Here is a 16,327-nt window from a genome sequence, read left to right on the forward strand (position 1 = left end):
TAATGCTGTAATAAACAGAGGTGATGCATGTACTCCTTTGATTCTTTGGTGTATTCTTTGGATAAATACTCAGCAGTGTGTTGGATTGAAGGGTAATTCTATTTTTAATTTTTTAAGGAATCCCCATACTGCTTTCCATAGTACCAGTTTGCAGTCACACCAACAGTGCAAGAAGACTCCTTCTTCTCCATATTCTCTCCAATGCTTGTTTGTTATTTTTTACTTTAGCCATACTGACAGATACGAGGTGATATTGTGGTTTTGATTTGCATTTCCTTGATGATGAGTGATGTTGAGCATCTTTTCATGTGTCTGTTGGCCATTTGGATGTCTTTGGAGAAATGTCTGTTCAGGTCTTCTGCCCATTTCTCATTAGATTGTTTTTTGGGTATTGAGTTGTATTAGTTTGTTATATACTTTGGACACTAATCCTTTACCGGACATCATCTGCAAATATCTTCTCCCATTCCATAGGTTGCCTTTTAGTTTTGTCGATTATTTCTTTTACAGTGCAGAAGCCTTTTATTTTGATGTACTCTCAATTGCTCAGTTTATTTTTGTATTTCCCTTGCCTCAGGAGACAGATCTAGGAAAATGTTGCTATGACTGATGTCAGAGAAATTACTCTCTTCTAGGATTTTTATGGTTTCAGGTCTTGAATTTAGGTCTTTAATCCATTTTGAGTTTATTTCTGTGTATACTGAAAGAAAGTGGCCCAGTTTCATTCTTTTGCATGTGGCTGTCCAGTTTTCCTAACACCATTTGTTGAAGAAGCTGTGTTTTTCCCATTGTATATTCATTCCTTCTTTGTTGAAGATTAATTGACCATATAATTATGGGTTTATTTCTGGGTTTCTGTTCTATTCCATTGATCTATGTGTCTATTTTTATGTCAGTACCATACTGTTCTAATTGCTACTGCCTTGACAAATGACTTGAAATCTGGAATTGTGATTCCTCTAGTTTTGTTTTGCTAGTCGAGGTCTTTTGTGGTTTCATACAAATTTTAGGATTGTTTGTTCTAGTTCTGTGAAAAATGCTATTAGTATTTTGATAGGGATTGCACTAAATCTGTAGATTGCTTTGGGTGGTATAAACATTTTAATATTTGCTCTTCTAACCCATGAGCATGGAATGGCTTTGTGTTGTCTTGAATTTCTTTCATCAGAGTTTAACGGTTTTCAGAGTATAGGTCTTTCACCTCCTTAAGTTTATTCCTAGATATTTCATTGTTTTTTGGTGCAACTGTAAATGGGATTATTTTCTTAATTTCACTTTCTGCTGCTTCATTATTATTTTATAGGAATGCAACAAATTTCTACACATTCATTTTGTATTCCGTGACTACTGAAATCATTTATGAGTTCTAGTAGCTTTTTGGCAGAGTCTTTAGGGTTTTCTATATATAGTATGTCATCTGCAATTAGTGAAAATTTTACTTCTTCCTTACTTCTGCCAATTTGGGTGTCTTTTCTTTATGTTGTCTAATTGCTATGGCTAGGACTTCCAGTACTATGTTGAATAAAAGTGGTAAGAATGGACATCCTTATTGTATTCCTGACCCTGGGGGAAAAGCTGTCACCATTGAGTATGATGTTGGCTGTGAGTTTCATACAAGTCTTTTATAATGTTGAGGTACGGTTCCTCTAGGTTTACTTTGCAGAGTTTTTATCATGAATGGATATTGTACTTTGTTGAAAGCTTTTTCTGCATCTATTGAAATGATCATAGGTTTTTTAGCCTTTATCTTATTGATATTACATATCACATTTATGGTTTTGTGAATATTAAATTATCCTTACATCCCAGGAATAAATCCCAGTTGATTGTGGTGTATGATTTTTTTAATGTATTATTGGATTTGGTTTGCTAATACTTTGTTAAGGAATTTTGCATCTATATTCATGAGAGATATTGGCCTGTAGTTCCTCTTTTTTTTAACAGTGTCTTTTTTTTTTTTTTAAGATTTTATTTATTTATTTGACAGAGAGAGATCACAAGCAGAGAGAGAGGCAGGCGGAGAGAGAGGAGGGAGCAGGCTCCCCGCCGAGCAGAGAGCCCAATGCGGGACTCGATCCCAGGACTCTGAGATCACAACCCGAGCCGAAGGCAGCGGCTCAACCCACTGAGCCACCCAGGCGCCCCTTTAACAGTGTCTTTATCTGCTTTGGTATCAGGTTGATACTGGCTTCATAAATTGGATTAGAAGTTTTCCTTCCTCTTGTATTTTTTGGAGTAGTTTGAAAAGAATAGGTATTAACTCTTTAAATGTTTGGTGGAATTTGCTTGTGAAGCCATCTAGTCCTGGACTTTTGTTTTTTGAGAGTTTTTGGATTACTGATGCAATATCATTGCTTGTAATTGGTCTGATCAAATTTCCTATTTCTGCTTGCTTTAGTTTTGGTAGGTCATATGTTTCTAGGAATTTATCTATATCTTTTCAGTTGTCCAATTTGTAGGCATATATGTTTTCATAATATTCTATTACAATTGTATTTCTGTGGTGTTATCTTTCCTTTTGCAGCATTCGTTTATTTGGGTCCTTTTTTTAAAATGAATCTTTCTAGAGGTTTATCAATTTGGTTGATCTGGTTTCATTGGTCTATTTTTTTCTAACGTTATCCTTTATTTCTATTCTAAACTTTATTACTCCCTTCCTTTTGCTGGGTTTTGTTTTTCTTTTTCTAGCTCCTTTAGGTGTAAGGTTAGGTTGTTTGAGACTTTTCTTGCTTCTTCATGTAGGCCTGCATTGCTATAAACTATGAATTTCCCTCTTAGGACTACTTTTGCTGCAGCCAAAGACTTCCGACCATTGTGTTTTCATTTTCATTTGTTTCCAGGTAATTTTTTATTTCTTCTTTCATTCTGAGATCCCTATAATGCAAATGTTATTATGCTTGAGGGAGTCACTGAATTCCCTAAGACTATTCGCAATCTGGATATTTTTCCTTCCTCTACTTTTTTCAGCTTGGTTACTTTCCATTACTTGTCTTCCAAGTCATTAATTTGTTTCTCTGCTTCATCTAGCCTGCTATTTATTCCATTAAATGTATTTTAATTTCATTTACTTCATCTCTGATTAGTTTTTTTTTTTTTTAATCTCTTTGTTAAGGGACTCACTGAAGTCCTCAACTCTTTTCTCAGTCCAGGAATATGTTTATGATCATTACTTTAAATTCTCTATCAGGCATATTACTTATAGGTTACATTGTGGTCTCTTCTAATGGTTTGGTCCTGTTCTTTCATTTGGGAGAGATTTCTCTGTCTCATTTAGTGTGTCTGTTTCTCTGTGTTAGGAAAGTCAGCTACTTTTCTCTTGCTTTTAACAGTAATAGCCTTATGAAGAAGAGATCCTATAGTGCCCTGTAGTGTAGTGTCTCATTCCCCAGTGCCTGGAGCTTCAGGGAGTGTGTCCTATGTGTGTTGCATGTGCTTAGCTGTTGTGTCAGTCATCTGCAGAGGCTTTCCTTGCCTACTGTATCATTTTGTCCCCACCAGGAATGGGGTGCATTTTAACAAGGCGTATGGTCATCTGCTTATGAAACAAGACCTGCTCCTGCTACTGTCAGAAGTGAAGTCCTGCAAAATGCATGGATCAGCAGATTTGGTATTGGCAGGGTTTGCACCAGTCTTCTGGGGGAGGAACCTGCAGCACTAGGACTGAACCAAGTGGGACTGGGAAGGGCTGATATTCCAAAGCATGAGGGTAAGGGCTTGGTGCAATCAGGTAAAAAGTTTTGGCACCACACTGTTCCTACAAGTGGCCACTGTTTATTCTGGGGATGGGGGAGGTAAATGGCTCCTGCCAGATCCTTTGTTCCTAGAGGGGTCTCTGGTGATCCCTAGGTCTCTGGGCTATGCTCTGAGATAAGCAGATCACTCTCCTCCCAGCATTTTTCAAATTGCTGGTTCTACCTTGTGTCTGCATGCGCTGTTTTGTGAGCTCTTTATGGGCAGGGAGTCCACTTCCTACTGCCCTCCCTCCTCTCTCAGAGTAGAGCCTACTGATTTTTAAAATTCCAGGCTTTAAGCTGCACTGGTTGTTAGAACTCAAGAAATTCAGCTCCTCTCATTTACAAAGGCAAATACTACAGGGCTTTGTCTTCCCTATTTGTGGCCTCCATGGTGTGAAATCTATTTTCGTCCCTCTGCATGCCATTGGTTCTCTGCCCATTTAAGATGGCCATGGTCCATTTTGCTCTCAGATTATGTCTTTGGCCTTCATAACTTCTTTGGTGTGGCTTCTTCCCTACCTTTAGTTGCAGAGTTTGTTCTGCCAGTCTTTTTCATGTCATTTTCTGGGTTATTTACACTGACATGAATATTATCTAGTTGTATCCATGGAATGAGGCAAGCTTCGGGTCCTCCTATTCTGCCATCTTCCCAGCCAACCTTATTTCACAAGCATTTTTGAAATGAAGTCCTCTATGTCTTGTAAACAGTTAACTGTATAGCCTTCAACTGATGCAAATTAATCACCTGGGAGCAAGAATACTTTATAAATGGTACCCTGCCTTTCATACTGCTTCACATTAGGACATATATAATGTCCTAATTGCAAATTTTGCTATATGTAATAATGATTAAAGGGATAACAGATTAGGTTGTAAGGGACGAGAAAATGGAACCTCTTATGAAGCTATCTGAATAATTAAAGTGTGAGATGATAGTGGGTCACTCCAATGTACTAGCAGTAGAGATGATGAGAAGTGGTCAGTTTTTTTTATATAATTTGAAGCTAAAGTAGTACTTTGGAAGTGAAGTTTGAAAAAGAATTACATCTCCAAGGCATTTGGCCTTAGATACTCAAAGGATGGATTTGCCATCACCTGAGAGGGAGAAAGTCAAATAGAACATGTTTAGGGGAGGGGGAAAAGATGCATAATTCAGTTTGAGACATGCTAATTTTAAGATGTCTACTGACCATCTGAGTGGAGATGTCAAGTAGGCAGCTGAAAATACACATCTGCAGTTTGGGAAAGAAGACTAGATTGGGGATATTAATTTGAGGATCCTTAGCATCAAGCTGGTATTTAAAGCTATCATACTGAATGAGATCATGAAAGAATGAGTACAGATACAGAAGAGAACAAAGAGCTGGTCCCTGAAATTCTCCAATATTAGAGATCAAGAAGAAGAAGAAAACCTAGCAAAGAAGACTGAAAATGAACAAGGGAAGTAGAAGGAAAACCAAGATATGTGTATGCTAAAAGTCAAGTGAAGGAATTATGTCAAAGAAGAGTGATCAATAGTGTCAACTGTTTTGCACAGATAGATTGGAATATACGAGATAAGAATTAAACAACATATTTAGTAATGTAGAAGTGAATTTAACAAGAGCAATTTTGGTGTAGTAGTGGAATGAAAGTGATTACAGATGGTTTATAAAAATAAAATGGAGAAGGTACTCAGGGTATGAAAAGGTATGAAATAGTTGTCTAGAACAGTAGAAAATTGAGTTGAGTGGAAGAAAGTCTGATTGCCTACCAGTAAAATGTTCTAGTTTAGATTCAAGTCTTGAATTTAAAGTGAGAATAGTCGTCATGTTGGTATACTTTTTTTCCAGCCATGTTCCATTGTAGGCATAAGTACAACATAGGTGAAGAGTTCAATAAACCAGGGTTTTTGTTTTGGCAAGTAGTATGATAAAATGAGAGAGATGCAAAGGTCAAAAGTATGAGCAAGAGAGTAATCAAGACTGCTCTATTGTCTATGGTATTTAAGCTATGGAGGGCATGACAAGGTGAAGAATTAAAAAAAAAAAAAAGTGATAGGATCAATGCACTGGGGGTTCCAGCACAATAAGCTAGAGATAAATGAACTGTAATAAAATAACTATACTCAGACACTGAGATACATACTGGACTTAATATCTAAGACTTCATATAATCCATATTTTTTCTTTCTCGGAACTCATCAAAAGCAATGTTAAGCAAGTCTTTCTTATATTTTCATTTAAAAGATTTTCTTACCTCTGAGGAGGAAGGTCGGCTTGGACTGAGGGACATATTCACCAGTGTCTGAATGGGGTAATTATCAGTTGGAATTCTGTGGGTTTTTTTATCTTTCTTCATTTAAGTAGTATTTATAAAGATTTTAACAGATTTTTGACTTCTTTAAGATAGCATTCCACTCATTTCTGGTCTCTGATTCATGTGAAAAGTGAAAAGAAAAACACAAAAGGCTTTAAAATAGACCAAAAGTGAAAACTTAGGAATGTATACACTCTTATTATAGTAATTTAAAAAGACATATTATTAGTAAGTAGGACTGGTAATGCAATAAAATGAACATATATCCTATATAACTAAATAGAGAGCTGAATTATGATAGACTTATGATCAGAGCATATATTACCATTCTAAACAATTCATTTTAGAATAGAAACAAATTAGAATACTATTTAGAATATATGAATTTAGAATACTATTCTAAGCAATTAATTTTTAAGTTTAAAAATTAAAGTTAAATATATACAGTATTTTATATGAAGTAGAACTATGTTTCTGGAAGTGAGAAGACTAAATTTGTACAAATGACTACAGAATGATGTGAAACCATTTTACCCCATCTATTTCTTCCTAGGCTTAGATGCCTCAATAGTAAATGTGATTATTCCAGATGAAAATGCCAGTCTTGAATTACTTTAAGCTATGTTTCTGTGTTGTTTCCTGTATTTTTCTCAGAGGATTTAGAGCAGTTTACAAGGCTACCCAGTAAAATTTAAATTATAGGGGTGCCTGGGTGATATAGTGGGTTAAAGCCTCTGCCTTCGGCTCAGGTCCTGATCCCAGGGTCCTGGGATGGAGCCCCGCATCGGGCTCTCTGCTCAGTGGGGAGCCTGCTTCCTCCTCTCTCTCTCTGCCTGCCTCTCTGGCTACTTGTGATCTCTGTCTGTCAAATAAATATTTTTAAAATTTTTTATTTCTTTTCAGCGTAACAGTATTCATTGTTTTTGCACCACACAAGTTTAGATTCAAGTCTTGAATTTAAAGTGAGAATAGTCGTCATGTTGGTATACTTTGCTCCATGCAATCTGTGCCCTCCCTAATACCCACCACCTGGTTCCCCCCACCCCCCCCCCCCTGCCCCTTCAAAACCCTCAGGTTATTTTTCAGAGTCATAGTCTCTCATGGTTCACATCCCCTTCCAATTTCCCTCAACTCCCTTCTCCTAACTCCCCCTGTCCTCCATGTTATTTGTTATGCTCAACAAATAAGTGAAACCATATGATAATTGACTCTCTCTGCTTGACTTATTTCACTCAGCATAATCTCTTCTGGTCCTGTCCATGTTGCTACAAAAGTTGGGTATCCGTCCTTTCTGATGGAGGCATAATACTCCATAGTGTATATGGACCACATCTTCCTTATCCATTCGTCCGTTGAAGGGCATCTTGGTTCTTTCCACAGTTTGGCGACCATGGCCATTGCTGCTGTAAACATTGGTGTACAGATGGCCCTTCTTTTCACTACATCTGTATCTTTGGGGTAAATACCCAGTAGTGCAATTGTAGGGTTAGAGGGAAGCTCTATTTTTAATTTCTTGAGGAATCTCTACACTGTTCTCCAAAGTGGCTGCACCAACTTGCATTCCCACCAACAGTGGAAGAGGGTTCCCCTTTCTCCACATCCTCTCCAACACATGTTGTTTCCTGTCTTGCTAATTTTGGCCATTCTAACTGGTGTAAGGTGGTATCTCAATGTGGTTTTAATTTGAATCTCCCTGATGGCTAATGATGATGAACATTTTTTCATGTGTCTGATAGCCATTTGTATGTCTTCATTGGAGAAGTGTCTGTTCATATCTTCTGCCTATTTTTAAATATGATTATCTGTTTTGTGTGTGTTGAGTTTGAGGAGTTCTTTATAGATCCTGGATATCAATCTTTTGTCTGTACTGTCATTTGCAAATATCTTCTCCCACTCCGTGGGTTGTCTCTTTGTTTTGTTGACTGTTTCCTTTGCTGTGCAGAAGCTTTTGATCTTGATGAAGTCCCAAAAGTTTATTTTGGCTTTTGTTTCCTTTGCCTTTGGAGACATATCTTGAAAGAAGTTGCTATAGCTGATATTGAAGAGGTTACTGCCTATGTTCTCCTCTAGGATTCTGATGGATTCCTGTCTCACGTTGAGGTCTTTTACCCATTTCGAGTTTATCTCTTACACTGTGTACAGTGTAAGAGAATGGTTGAGTTTCATTCTTCTACATATAGCTGTCCAGTTTTCCCAGCACCATTTATTGAAGAGACTTTTTTCCACTGTATATTTTTTCCGGTTTTGTCGAAGATTATTTGACCATAGAGTTGAGGGCCCATATCTGGGCTCTCTACTCTGTTCCACTGGTCTATGTGTCTGTTTTTATGCCAGTACCATGCTGTCTTGGTGATCACAGCTTTGTAGTAAAGCTTGCAATCAGGTAACATGATGCCGCCAGTTTTATTTTTGTTTTTCAACATTTCCTTAGCGATTCGGGGTCTCTTCTGATTCCATACAAATTTTAGGATTATTTGTTCCAGCTCTTTGAAAAATACTGGTGGAATTTTTATCAGAATGGCATTAAAAGTATAGACTGCTCTAGGCGGTATAGACATTTTAACAATTTAGTATAGATTGCTCTAGGCAGTATAGACATTTTAACAATTTAAATATTTTTTTAATTTAAATTATATAAATATATAATAAGAATTTAAAAAAAAGGTAACTGAATTACTATAAAAAAGAATAATCAAAGTTGGGTAAGCCTTAAGGATATAAAAAGATACCAATACCAGAACAGAAGTCTTTCCAAGATTTCAAAGCATTGATCCACCTTGATTTATATTAATTTAGTAAGTAAATCAGACAAAATTTAAAATTTCTGTGATTTGGTACTGATTAAAGCTTTATGAAATCATACCAAAGATCACTAATTGTTCTAATGGTATCAAAATTTAAAAATTATATCCTGGGACAAAACATCTTTTATTTTTATTATTTTAATTCTTTTTTGAGAGCAAGAGTGTGAACAAATGGGGAAGGGTGGGGAGAAAAGGAGATAGAGAATCTTAAGTAGGCTCCACCACTCAGCACACAGCCTGATGCGCACATCAAGCTCAATCTCACAACACTGGAATCATAACCTGAGCCGAAAGCAACGACTAGACACTTAACTGACTGAGCCACTCATGCACACCATAACATCTTTTAAATCAAGTTAGTTTCATACTTCAGACCTAAGGACATAAACAGACTAAAAGTATAGGAATAGAAAAAGATATTTATGTAAATGGAAGTTAAAAAAAGAAAAAAAAGCTGGGGTAGCAATACTTATATCAGACAAAATAGACTTTAAACAAAGACTATAACAAGAAACAAAGAACATTATGTAATGATAAAGTGATCAATCCAAGGAAAGGATGTAAGAATTGTAAATATTTGTGTACCTAATATAGGAACACCTAAATACGTAAGAGAAATAGGAACAGACATGAAGGGAGAAATTGACAGTAATACAATTAATAGTAGGGGACTTTAACATCACACTTACATCAATGGATAGACCATCCAAACAGAAAATCAAGAAAGAAACTGGCTTTGAATGACATTATACCAGATGAACTTAACAGATATACAGAACACTCCATTCAAAAACAGCAGAATATACATTCTTTTCAAGTGCCCATGGAACATTCTCTAGGATTGATCACGTTAGGCCACAAAACAAGCTTCAATAAATTTAAGAAGACTGACATAAAATCAAGCATCTTTTCTGATCACAACAGTATGAAACTATAAATTACAAAATACATAAAAAATAAAAATACTGGGAAAAATACAATCATGTGGAGATTTGAAAACATGTTACTAAACAACCAGTAACCAATAAAGAAATCAAATAAGAAATCAAAAAACCAGGAACAAATGAAAATGGAAACACAATGGATCAAAATCTTTGGGATGCAACAAATGCAGTTCTAAGAAGAAAGTTTACAGAGATACAGGTCTTACACAAGAAATAAGAAAAATCTCAAACAATCTAATCTTATATCTAAAGGAAGTAAGGAAGAAAGGAAATCAAATCAGAGTGGAAATAAGTGAAATAGAGGCTAAAAAGAAAATCAATGAAAGTAAGAGTGGATCCTTGAAAAGATAAACAAAATTAATGAACTGTTAGCCAGATTCATCAAGAAAAAAGGGAAGAGGACTTAATAATATCAGAAATGAGATATATTTCTTCATCAGAGAAATACAAAGGATTATAAAAGACTACTATGAGAAATTATATGCCATCAAATTGGACAACCTAGAAGAAATAAATTCATAGAAACATACAGTATGCCAAGATTGGATAAAAAAGAAAAATTCTGGACTGATTACTAGTAACAAAATTCAATCGGTAATCAAAAAGGTCCTAACAAGTTAGGACACCAGGTGGATTCACAGGTGAATTTTCCAAACATTTCCAAACATACCCACTCTTCTCAAACTTTTCCAAAAAAGATGAAGGAAAACTTCCAAAAGCATTCAACCAGGCCAGCATTAACCTGATACCAAAATCAAAGACAACACAAAAAAAGAAAAAACCACAGTCCTCTCTCTCTGATACAAATAGATGCAAAAATCTTTTACAAGATGTTAGCAAACAAATTTCAACAATAAAAAATTATTTACCATGATTAAGCAGGATTTATTCTAGGGATACAAGGGTGCTCCAATATGCACAAAGCAATCAACATAAGAAGTCACACTGAGAAAGTATAAAAACCATATGATCATTTTGATAGATGCAGAAAAAGCATTTGAGAAAGTGTAACATCCATCCATGATAAAACTCCCAATATTATATGTTTAGAGAGATAACCTCAACATAATAAAGCCACATATGAAAAAGCCACAGCTAACATCATACTCAATGGTGAAAAACTTAGAGCTTTTCCTCTATGCTCAATTACAAGACAAGAATGCCCACTTTCATTTGCTTTTATTCAACACAGCACTGGAAGTCCAGGCTGCAGTAATCAGACAAGAAAAAGAAATAAAATGCATCCAAACTGGTAAGGAAGAACTTAAACTGTCACTATATATTGCTGACATGGTAATATACATTAAAAAAAAACCTTAAAGGCTCCATTAAAAAACTTCTAGAACTGATAAATGAATTCAGTAAAGGTGCAGGATACAATATTAATAAACAAAAATCCATTGTGTTTATATACACTAATAATGAAGTAACAGAAGAAGAGATTAAGAGAACAGTTCCATTTACAATTGCACCAAAAAGAATAAAATACCTAGAAATAAACTTAACCAGGAGATGAAAGACCCATACTCTGTAACTAAAACACTGATGAAAGACATTGATAACAACACAAAGAGAAAGACATTGCATGCTCATGGAAGATAAAATATTATTAAAATGTCCATACTACCTACCCAAAACAATCTACAAATTCAGTGCATTCCCTATCAAAACACCAACAGCATTTTTCACAAAACTAGAAGAAATAATACTGAAATTTGTATGGAACCATAAGAGATCTGAAATAGCCAAAGCAATCCTGAGAGAAAAGAACAAAGCTGGAGGGATCAGAACCCCAGATTTCCAGATATACTGCAAAGCTGTAGTAATCAAAATAGTATGGTATTGGCACAAAAAGAGACACAAAGATCAATGAAACAGAACAGAGAGTCCAGAAATAAAACCAGGCTTATATGGTCAATTAATCTACAACAAAGGAGGCAAGCATATAAAATGGGAGAAAAGATAGTCTCTTCAACAAACGGTGCTGGGAAAATGGGACAGTTACCAACGAAAGAAAGAAAGAAAAAGAAACCAGACCACTGTCTCAACCCATACACAAAAATAAACTTAAAATATCAAAATATGAGACCTGAAGAAAACATAGGCAGTAATCTCTCTGACATCATCCTTAGCAACGCTCTTCTAGCTATGTCTCCTCAAGTAAGGGAAATAAAAGAAAAAATAAGGGCGCCTGGGTGGCACAGTGGGTTAAAGTCTCTGCCTTCGGCTCAGGTCATGATCTCAGGGTCCTGGGATCCAGCCCTGCATCGGTCTCTTTGCTCAGCGGGGAACCTGCTTCCTCCTCTCTCTCTGCTTGCCTCTCTGCCTACTTGTGATCTCTGTCAAATAAATAAATAAAATCTTAAAAAAAAAAGAAAAAGAAAAAAGAAACTATTAGGCCTACATCAAAATAAAAAGCTTTTGCACAGTGAAGGAAACCATCAACAAAATAAAAAGGCTATCTACTGAATGTGAGATTTTTGCAAATGATATATCTGATAAGAGGTTAATATGCGAAATACATAAAGAATTTACACAATCTACACCAAAATCACAAGTAATCCAACTAAACAATGGGCAGAGGAGCTGAATAGACAGGTTTTTCCAAAGACACATGAAAAAAACGCTCAACATCACTAATCACCAAGGAAATGCAAATTGAAACCACAATAAGATACCACTTTACACGTGTCAGAATGATTGGAATCAAAGAGACAAGAAACAAGTGTTGGTGAGGATGTGAAGAAAAAGAATCCCCCATGCACTGCTGGTGGTAAGGCAAGTGGGTGCAGCAACTGTGGAAAACACTAAGCAGGTTCCTCAAAAATTAGAAATAGAAACACCACATGATCCAGTAATTCCACTATTAGGTATTTATGCAAAGAAAACGAAAACACTGATTCAAAAAGATGTATGCACCACTATGTTTATTGCAGCTTTATAATAACCAAAATATGGAAGCAACCTGAGTCCACTGATAGATGACTGAAGATGTGGTATATATACATACAATGGAATATTACTCAGTGATAAAGAATGAGATCTTGCCCTTTGCAACAATATGGACGGAGCTAGAGGGTATTAAGCTAAGTGAAATAAGTCAGACACAGAAAGACAAATACCAAATGATTTCACTTAGAGGTGGAATCTAAAAAACAAATGAATGAACAAAAAAACAGATGCTTAAATACAAAGAACAAACTGATGATTGCCAGAGGACCACAGGGAGGTGAGTGAAATAAAGGGAATTAAAAAGTACAAACTTCCAGTAATAAATCATGGAAATAAAAAGTACAGCATGAAAAATACAGTCAATAATATTGTGAGAGGGCACCCGGGTGGCTTAGTGGGTTAAAGCCTCTGCCTTCCGCTCAGGTCATAATCCCAGGGTCCTGGGATCGAGCCCCACATCGGGCTCTCTGCTCAGCAGGGAGCCTGTTTCCCCCTCTCTCTCTCCTTGCCTCTCTGCCTACTTGTGATCTCTCTGTTAAATAAGTAAATTAAAAAAATAATAATATTGTGAGAACATTGCTGATAGATGGTGAGTATACTTACTGTGGTTAGCACTGAGTAATATATGCAACTGCTGAATCATGTTTATACACCTGAAACAAATATAATTTTTATGCTAATTACACTTCAGTAATAAAAAACAATCTGATATAAAAAATGAGCAAGAGTGGTGCCTGGGTGGCTCAGTCAGTTAAGTGTCCGACACTTGATTTCAGCTCAGGTCATGATTTCAGGGTCCTCTGATTGAGCCCCACTGGACATTAGGTCTGCTTAAGATTCTCTCACCCTGGGTGCCTGGATGGCTCAGATGGCTGGACATCTCCTTCAGCTCCTGGGGCTCCTGGCTGGCTCAAAGGGGAGCCTGCTTCTCCCTTTCTCTGACATGAATAAATAAAACCTTAAAAAAAATTCTCTCTCCCTCTGCTCACATTCTTTCTCAAATAAATAAAATCTTTAAAAAAAAAATGGGCAGAGAACCTGAACAGGAATTTTTCCAAAGATGCACAAATGGCCAACAGACATATGAAAAGATGCTCAACATCACTAATCATTAGGGAAATCAAAACAGCAAGGAGATATCACTTCATAACTCTCAGAATGGCTAGTTTCAGAAAGACATGAAATAACAAGTGTTGGCAAGGATACAGAGAAAAGGAATTCTCATGCACTACTGGTGGGAATAAAAACTGGTGCAGCCATTGTCAAAAACAGCATGAAGTTTCTTCAAAAATTAGAAATAGAATATAAAAAAATAGAAATACCTACCATCTAGTAATTCTGCTACTTCATATTACCCAAAGAAAACAAACACAAAAAACTAATTTGAAAAGATATGGACCCTTGTGTTTTTTTTTTAAAGATTTTATTTACTTATTTGAGAGAGAGAGAGCGAGCGAGCAAGCACACCCATGTGAAGGGCGAGGGGCAGAGGGAGGAGGAGAAGCAGGCTCTCCCTGAGCAGGAAGCCTGATGTGGGGCTCCATCCCAGGGCCCTGAGATCATGACTTGCGCCAAAGGTAGACTTTTAACCAACTGAGCTGTTTACTGCAGCATTATTTACAATAGCCAAGGTATGGAAGGAACCAAGTGTCCACCAAGAGACGACTATAAAAGAATATGTAGAATATATAGAATATTACATATAAAGAATATGTAGAGTAATGGAATATTACTCAGCCATGAAAAATGAGATCTTGCCCTTTTCAACATGGATGGACTTAGAGAATATTATGCTAGGTGAAATAAATCCAAGAATGGCAAATACAATATGATTTCACTTATATGTGAAATCTAAAAAAACAAAGGAATAAACAAAACCAGAAATAGACCCATAATTTTAGAGAACAAACTTATGGTGGCCAGAGGGAGGCAGGTTGGGAGGACAGGCACAATGGGTGAAGAGGAGTGGGAGGCAAGTTTCCAGTTAGGGAATGAATAATTCTCTGAGCTGAAAGGTACAGCATGGAATACAGTCAATGGTACTGTATGGTGAGAGATGGTAGCTATACTTGTGAGCACAGCATAATGAATAGAATTGTCAATTTAAAAAAATTCTGGAAAGCTTTATTATTTCATTATGAAATGAGGCACGGGTACCTGGATGGCTTAGTCATTTAAGCATCTGCGTTTAGCTCAGATGGCAGATCCCTAGGGATCTGGGGATAGCGCCCCACATCCAGCTCCTTGCTCATTGGGGATCCTGATTCTCCCTCTCCCTACCACACCCCCCCCTGCTTGTGCTTTTTCTGTCAAATAAATACATAAAATCTTCAGGAAAAAAAAAATGAGGAAACAGAGGCTCAGCGAAATTAAAGTGGCTCGCCTGGGATTACCAAGGTAAGTGGTAGTGCCAGAATTTACACCTTGGTTTATAAACCTAGTCATTACATCTATCGTATGAATTCATATACTAAAGCACATTGTACATTTTTGTAAATCGGTTTAAACTGTTTAGTAAAGAAGTTAGGTTTTATTTTTCAATTGGGGTAAATTATATGTGGATTTTCTCACCATACAAAAAATCGGTAATGTCTTAGTGATGAAATTATTCACATTTATTGAAAACATCAGGGTATTTGTACTTGAGTCGCTGAATAGGAAACACTTGTCCTAAGTGCTGTGCCATAATAAATCTGTTTCCATGGGTAAAACACACTTTGGCTGAGCCTATTTTGCTTGATTAGATCCCACTGTTTCTCTCTCCAGAAACTCCTCTGAAGGTCAATTTCAGGCAACAGGTAATGAGATACAACTGAAACGTAGAACAAACCTTCCCGAAACACAAAAATGTTTTGTCAAGGTATAATAAGCGTTAATCCCCCAAATGAAACGGATAACAAGAGGAGATGGTTGTAATCTTCATCAAGTACCTTGGCTTGTTCACCTCTTCGAGAAAACCAAGAGGTAAGAGGCGAAAGAAGCTAAATCTCAAAAAGCGTTTTTCCCTAGCAAACCAGCACCCCTGCTCCCGGCTCCCACAGGTCAGTTACAGAAACCTCCGTGCCCTCTCTCCGCCTCAGTGGTCTGACCGCAGAGAGGAGGCTGTAAGACGCGCCGCCCGTTGAACAAACTCGAGTCACTTAGAGACACGTCTCCAAGGAGACAGGGTGTCAGTGACTCGCACCCGATACTTTGGCTCCCACACACCCTGACTGGGACCTTCTCTTCCCTCAACCTCTGCCACCAACGCCGTCAGGAAAGCTAGAACCTCCTTGTCACCCCGCCACCACACTTTTATAAACTCCCTCAAGCACCTGACTTCCCTCACCAGTCCTCTTCAGGGTCCCCCCTCGGGTCTTGGCGGCTAATAACAAACTTTTCTTTTTACCTCTCCTAAGTCGGCCTCTCGAAGAGGAAGGAGAAGACCGGCGTCCGCTAGCGCTCGGGTCCCTTAGCTACTCTGCCCACAGTCCGCTCCGCCCCTTCTCACTCCCTTCCACCCTCGCTCAGGCTCGGCTCCACCCGGGGGTGAGGCGCTGGAACCGAGCGCGGAGGAGGAGCGCGCATGCGCGCCGCGGGTGGAGCCGCTGGGCAA

The 16,327-nt window shown here is 37.3% G+C and overlaps 1 protein-coding gene across 8 annotated transcripts in view; it reads right to left on the reverse strand.

The window, feature by feature from the left end:
- Positions 1–16,304, reverse strand: part of SPATA1 (spermatogenesis associated 1) — a 66,599-nt gene extending 50,295 nt beyond the window's left edge. For 2 of the 8 annotated variants that reach the window (XM_047724217.1, XM_047724216.1), the window contains exons 1-2: positions 16,121–16,301; positions 5,973–6,144 (exon numbers count right to left, since the gene is read on the reverse strand). In XM_047724217.1, the coding sequence (XP_047580173.1) occupies positions 5,973–6,074 (102 nt within the window). In that variant the 5' untranslated portion in view covers positions 6,075–6,144; positions 16,121–16,301. Of the gene's footprint in view, positions 1–5,972; positions 6,147–16,120 lie in introns of those variants that run through there. The other 6 variants (XM_047724215.1, XM_047724214.1, XM_047724213.1 and 3 more) reach the window with 6 other exon arrangements.
- Between the last annotated feature and the right edge of the window lie 23 nt (positions 16,305–16,327).

This window comes from Lutra lutra, chromosome 4 (assembly GCF_902655055.1).
Source record: "Lutra lutra chromosome 4, mLutLut1.2, whole genome shotgun sequence".
Taxonomy (NCBI): domain Eukaryota; kingdom Metazoa; phylum Chordata; class Mammalia; order Carnivora; family Mustelidae; genus Lutra; species Lutra lutra.